Source organism: Benincasa hispida, chromosome 11 (assembly GCF_009727055.1).
Source record: "Benincasa hispida cultivar B227 chromosome 11, ASM972705v1, whole genome shotgun sequence".
NCBI classification, from domain to species: Eukaryota; Viridiplantae; Streptophyta; class Magnoliopsida; order Cucurbitales; family Cucurbitaceae; genus Benincasa; species Benincasa hispida.
In genome coordinates, this window is record NC_052359.1 from 1,279,023 (window position 1) to 1,285,847 (window position 6,825).

Here is a 6,825-nt window from a genome sequence, read left to right on the forward strand (position 1 = left end):
TTTATAAATTACAAATTTTAGGATATAAAACCCAACATATTTGGTCATGTATTTTCTTTCATATAGTAGGTTTCCTAAATTAAACTTTATGCATAACAATTAAATCCTCCTTGTTTAAAATTTGCAATAATTTAATTTCCAAAATACTAGATTACAATGAAAGAACATTGTAAAAAGGAAAAGGAAAAAAGACTCATTTAAGTGTAACACAAGTTTGACATGATATTATATTTAATCTGGCAAAATTTGAACCATAAAAGTAAGATAATAACTTAAAACAATTGACGATCTAAATTTTTGTTCTAAATCTCTATCCCATTATTCTTAGAACCTAAATTTCTTTCAAACTCTAAGGTTCCGTCTGATAACCATTTTAATTTTTTGTTTTTTGTTTTTAAAATTAAACCTATAGACACCACCTTCCACATCTAAATTTGTTCATTTGTGTACCTTTTATCAATGGTTTAAAAAACCAAGCCAAAATTCAAAAACTAAAAAAGAATAGGTTTTACAATTTTATTTTTATTCTTGAAATTTAGCTAAGAATTCAACTAGATGCAAATCATTGTAAGAAAGAGAGAAGACATTATAAAACATATTTTTAATCATTCAAAATTAATTTTGATGAAATACATAAAAATTACATTTAAGAGTATGAAATTAAATATTAAATTAATTTAGAACGATTAAAAACATGTTCTACAGTAATTTTAAACATTGACTAATGTGATTTTAACAATTTTAGAATCACTCTCAAATATCAAATTCATTGCAAAAGTTGTGAATATGACAAAAGCTTGAAATCACCAAACAGACTTCAGCCATCTTACAAAGTCATCTTCCATATCTTCCCCCAATATCTTATATTCGAGAAGGCAAGATACCATCTAATTTTCCAAATCCTAAATTTTAGGTCAAAATATTTGCTAAGCACGAAACACTGAATAGTATTCAGACTCATAATTTTAGACTAATTTTTAGTCCTTTATGATTTAATTTGTCAATTACACAAATCAATCAATATCACCTTGCATTCTTGTCAACCTTCCATCTTGAATAACAAACAAACCAATGAACACAACAATTTTCTATTGTCATTAGTAAATTTTTAAACCACAAAAGAATGTCTGATGCAAGTACTAAACACTTTGTTCAACTACGTTAAAATCAGATTCATGTCGTTACAAGTTTAACGGATTCCTCATACACTCATCTACATATGACGATAACTAGGCATAGAACTTGATCATTCCCAAATCAGATCGAACCTTGGTCACCTACAGATGCATCTCCAGTTTTCTTTGAAATGGCAATGACATTGAAGCTCAGCGAGTCGGGATTGTTCGAGATCATGCCTTTTATGACTTGAGCTGCATCCTGTGGTTTCATTAATCATCATTTCATTAAATGCAGAGAAGAGAAATGATTCATTGATGAAGTAATTGGACTAAAATATGTAAAGATGGAGGGATGATAAATATGCAAGTGATTCAAACAGAACAACAACCATACACTTGATTCTTCTAGTGGCTAAAACAAACCTGGATGGTCTTTCAGAGCAATTATTTACCTGTAATAGACTGCTGGGTGATGATGGACCATGTGATATTGGTTCTGATTTTCTCCCGTCGAGCTCATAAAGTTTCCCTACATAAACCAGCAATTAAGACATTGTATATTAGATCATCTCTTAAAAATCTGATCATGCAATTCAATGTAGACATGATAAAGAAGCAATATTTTTTCCTTAGAGAGAGAGAGAGGAGTTCCAATAAGTGTGTACCATCCACACATGAGAAGCAAATGAAGTGAGTATCGACGTTTTCTGGAGCCTGCCAGTAATAAGTTGAAGGATAGATAAGTCAAAAATGGATATTGCATGAACACATAATGATTAATTTTATGTTCATTGGATCTCTTATCTACTTCTTATCAGATAGTCCATTTTCATCGATCATCTACAATTTAATTATTAAATTCTCTGATTTATCGCAGAGGAAAACAGGTAATAATGGGTTGTAGAAAATTCAGCTCCCTCGGTAAAAAGCACCTCTCCTTCCCATGAAATTTATAGCTATAAAATGGGGGTTGGGGGGGAGGAGTTTGTATATCCATCTATTTTTAACATATTCAAAGAAAACAAAAAAAAGTTCTTCTATTCTTCTTCTCCACCATAATTCAGTTAACTTGAAAAGAGTCTTACTGCCGTATTGCCAGCAGTTGCTGCTACTGAATGTGCAACTTCCATTTCGTTGTCTCTCTCAAGAAATGCAGCACGCTACCAAAGTGAACAACATACAACTATTAGAAGAAGACACCAACTAGACAAAGGAAAGGATAGAGATATAATATTTTCTTCCTTGTGTTTCTAGTTATATTTGTTCTTTTCTTGAAAGGAATAATTTTTTTGAGTGATGATGGGGTGGGGAGAGCAGCACTAAGTTTGTAAATTGAACCTCCATCGGATCCATGTTTCTGGTAGACTTGAAGAACCTATCCAAGAACGAACCCTCGGCTTCAAAAAAAAAAAAAAAAAAAAAAAAAAAAAAGAGTTAAGAATGAGTGTGCCAGAACTGAAAGAATATCATAACAGCAGCGAAGTAATCACTCAGGAAGTAGAGACGCTGATAAAACTTCAACATAATTAGAGTATAATGAGTGTGGCCAACCATAGGACTGAAGTTGGATTACTCAAACCTCCATGCTATATCCGGGACCAGATAACCAAATTAAACATATGAACGACCCAGCAGAATAACTATTAGTTTCACTTTCATATTTACTTCGTGTTCTGCTTATTTTCAACGATGGATAGCTTTCTTCACTCCTTACATGACCAATTCTCTAATCTATTCTATAAGTGCAAACAAGAGGAGAACAGATGCAAGACAGGCCTCTAGGTACTTACAAAGCTTAATCTCCGGAGTAATGTTCCCTATGGCATGAAGAAGTCCAATAGTCCCACAGGCATTGCCAACAGTTTGTTTCATAAAGTATACTTGATCGCTATAATCCTAGAGTCACACCAGAAAGGAAAGAGCCTCATTAGATAATACTTACAGATATAAAACATTTTAAATATAGTATTAAAAAGGAGAAAAGAAACCCGATAACATGCACCAAAATTGGGGCTGTCCATACTACATTATGTAACCAGACAGATTTTATTTTTGTGAATATTGATGACAACATTTTTTATTGTCTAGCATCTCTCACCACTTCTAGAAACATTTTTTTGCAATTTGCAGATGGAAAATTTGAAACAAGTTATGACAGAGCATCTTTGATACAACGAATAAACACCAGGTAACATCCTAATTTAGGGAAAAGGTATCTACATGGTTCAGCCTAGTGGTATGACATAATATAAAGAGGACTTAATACACTTGCTTAACTTGTCACTGCTCATACTCACCTTCTTTGCATCTTTTTCTTGTTGCAGTCTCTCTTCTTCGCTCTGAAAACATTAAAACATTTAGAAAATGGAAAGCTATTTCTTCGTTAAAAATGAACTTTATTCGTAAGCAAACCTTTTGGGTTATGGGATAAAGAAACAGCACTGCCAGTACAGGCTTAGGCACCATGTTCAAGAGTTCATCATCCAAGCCATAAACATCAGTGCATTCTGCTTCATCTTCAGGAAGACCAAGACCCCAAAGGAACTTTACAAATAACAAAACAGAAGTTAGTAAAACATTGAAGGTAATATGGAAATTCTTGCAACCAAAAAAAGATGTAATGTTATCATCTTCTATGAACGAAGAAAGGAAACTTGATAATGCTATCATCTTCTAGCAAAACATATTTCAATGGAAGGAAAAGAAAACGATCACTGCAAAAGTAGCCCAAACGATCACTGAAAACGATCACCATCCTTATCAAGATAAACCAAGAAAAAGTCCAAATTAGTGAAAAAAAAACCATAAATTCATATCCAAAGGACCAAATCAAATTGACAACACAAAAAAACAAATAAACTCTATCTCTTCTTCCATATTTCGTTCTCACTTCAACAGCATGATGCTCACTCAAACAAAGCAGCAATTCCCAATGTTCCATTTCTAGAAAGAGAACAGTAATGCCAGTAAAAACATGAAAAAAGAAAACGACCAGAAAGCTTCTGCATAATTCCACAACCAAGAAACAAAACATTATTTGAAGGGAAGGAAAAGAAAACGATCACTGCAAAACTAGCCCTGATCCCAATAGCATGGGCACGGCATCTTTATCAAGATAAACTAAGAAAAAATCCCAATTAGTCAAAAATCATAAATTCATATCCAAAGGACCAAATGAAATTGGCAAAAAAGAAAGTTCTATATATCTTCTTCCATATTGCTTTCTCATTTCAACAACATCCAGCTTCGCTCACATAATTCCCTCTGTTTCATTTCCAGAAAGAAAACAGCAATGACAGTAAAAACAAGAAAAAAGAAAAAAGACAAGAAATCTTCTGCATAATTCCACAACCAAGAAACAGAAATGAACAAACAGACAAGAAAACCGTAAAGATATACACCAAGAAAACGCACTGACACTGAAAGAACCTATATCCCATCAAAGAAAACTTCACAGTCGAGATAGAAAACAGGAATTTTCTTCAATTCTCACACTCTGAATTCTCTTTCCACTAACCAGAGCTCAAATCCGGAAGCCAAATCAGAACAAAACGATCATACCTGGTTCATAACATCAGGGTTAGCTTCAAGTGGAAGCCATCGCTTAGCTGAAGAGCTTTCGTTAACAGCAGCCATTATCGTCTTCTGAACTTCTTCAAGAACACTCCGCTTACAGAAATGGAATATGCTAACAGCAGTTACTTCAATGCTCGGTTTTAGGGCTTCAGATCGGTATCAATTCTTTGCTTCGAACGACGCAACCATTTTGCCGATTCAACTCGACTCGATCTATATATAGGTTTTGTATCGGTTCCCCGTTTAATGGGCCTGGAAATGAGCCCACTAAAAAAACACAGATATGAAGCCCAGGCCCAAGTTGCCTTTTGTAGGCCTATGAGCCCAAGAAAGGGGTTTATATTTTTCAAACTTTTATTATATAATATAATATATAAACCATTTTATTTGAACTGGTTTTCAATTTATTCTTTTAATATTATTTCTTTTCATATTTTGTTTGTGTTTCAATAATGTGGGAAGATTTTGGGCTTTGAAAAGCAATAACATGCTATAGCAAATTTTTGTAATTAATATCATATCATTATTCTACGATCTTAAAAAGTGGCTTAAGAGGAAAATCATTTTTGGACTATTTTGTTCAAACTCATATTACATAATACCATACATGCCCCTCCTACTTTGCAATTACAACATTTCACAACCCTGCTTGTTTTCTAATTTCGAAATTTTTATCGATGGAAAAAATGTCAAACTATTTATAGAAATAACAAAAAAAATACGAATAGATACTGATAGAAGTCTATCGATAGAGGCTGATAGAAGTCTATCAGTATCTATCAATGATAAACTTATAGAAGTCTAAAACAATTAACTTTTGCCATTTTTGTGTAATTATTTACTAATAGTTATTATACAATTTCTTAGATATGGGGTTTTTTTTTTTACCTTTCTATTTAATTTAATATAATATTCATTGCAAACCAGCATTTGATTGCCAGAAACGTGTGTTGCCAAAGAAAAATAAGACTATTGAAACGTCTTTTTTTTTGTTTTTTTTAACCACGATATATGTCTTTTTTTTTTGTTTTTAATATAACAATATATGTTATTTAATTACATTAATTGATATTAAATAATTTTATGGTTTGAAAGTTAAAGGATCCAATAAAGGACATTTAGTTAAGAGGGAAGAAAAAAAGTTCTAAAAAATAATGCAATAAATATTCATCTTTCCATATTCTATAACAAAAAGAATATAACAAAAAGAATTGAATAATTCGTTATCATATAAAAACATTCTTTCATCTTTGTGGTAAAGAGTTTGATTCAAGATTTTTTTTTTTTTATTTTTTATTATATATATATATATATTTATCGTTAACTTATTTTATATTTAGATTTACTTATTCTATTGTAATTGCAAAATCAATTGTAAAATACTATAATTTGATTTTCCTTAGAAATATCAGATTGATTTTTGGCACGTTCTTGAGAGTCAAATGGATCTATCCAAAGAAAACAGAAGAGAACTCTTCATAATTATTAAAGAGAAAATAAAGAAAAATATGAACTTATGTACCCAACATATGATGAATAGAATGAATTTAATTTATATCAATTGCTTCAACTTATTTAGTTTTTCATTCTTTGGGAGGTTACTCTTTTTTTTTTTTTTTTTTAAAAAAAAAAAAAAAATTTAATTCAATCATGTGATTTGAGAAAATCATATACATTTACATGAATCTAAAAATCATATTTTAATTCTTTCATAAAAGTTTTAATTTCATTTTATAAAAATTTAAAGGTAACCTTAGTACAAAAAAAAAAAAATAGCACTGAATTTCAAGAAGTGATGAAACACTCTAATTTCATACCACCAGACGTGGAATTTTTTTTACCACTTATTGTTTTAAATGTTGAAAATAATTAAAAATGATTTTATAACTTACAGAATAACGCATAATTTAATAGAAAAGATTGACTTGATGATAATTTAAATGTACCAACAATTGTTGATGAATGAAATAAAGATAAAAAAAGTGGAAATAAAAAAATCGTTCATGTATACATTTTTTGAATTCATTTTAAAAAGTTTAAAGATTTATTTGAGTATTTAAAATGAAAATTTGGAATCTTGAAAAGATTTATTACTCATCCACTTCATATAATTATAGAAACTAGTTTATTA

The 6,825-nt window shown here is 30.6% G+C and overlaps 1 protein-coding gene across 1 annotated transcript; it reads right to left on the minus strand.

Annotated features, from left to right (window-relative positions):
- Nucleotides 1-1,072: 1,072 nt before the first annotated feature.
- On the minus strand, nt 1,073-4,884 carry LOC120090172 (ubiquitin carboxyl-terminal hydrolase 3-like). The gene is made up of 9 exons (XM_039047697.1): nt 4,680-4,884; nt 3,531-3,662; nt 3,416-3,457; nt 2,909-3,014; nt 2,457-2,515; nt 2,204-2,278; nt 1,784-1,832; nt 1,571-1,647; nt 1,073-1,377 (listed from the first exon to the last, which is right to left on the minus strand). The coding sequence occupies exons 1-9, from the start codon at nt 4,752-4,754 to the stop codon at nt 1,258-1,260; spliced, it is 735 nt and encodes a 244-aa protein (XP_038903625.1). The 5' UTR covers nt 4,755-4,884; the 3' UTR covers nt 1,073-1,257.
- Between the last annotated feature and the right edge of the window lie 1,941 nt (nt 4,885-6,825).

Excerpts from the sequence above, each read along its gene's own strand:
- LOC120090172 (XM_039047697.1), bottom strand. The coding sequence starts at position 4,754 with ATGGCTGCTGTTAACGAAAGCTCTTCAGCTAAGCGATGGCTTCCACTT. Across the intron at positions 3,663-4,679 it reads ACCCTGATGTTATGAACCAG|TTCCTTTGGGGTCTTGGTCT; the intron begins GTATGATCGTTT and ends TTATTTGTAAAG. Across the intron at positions 1,833-2,203 it reads CAACTGCTGGCAATACGGCA|GCTCCAGAAAACGTCGATAC; the intron begins GTAAGACTCTTT and ends TATTACTGGCAG.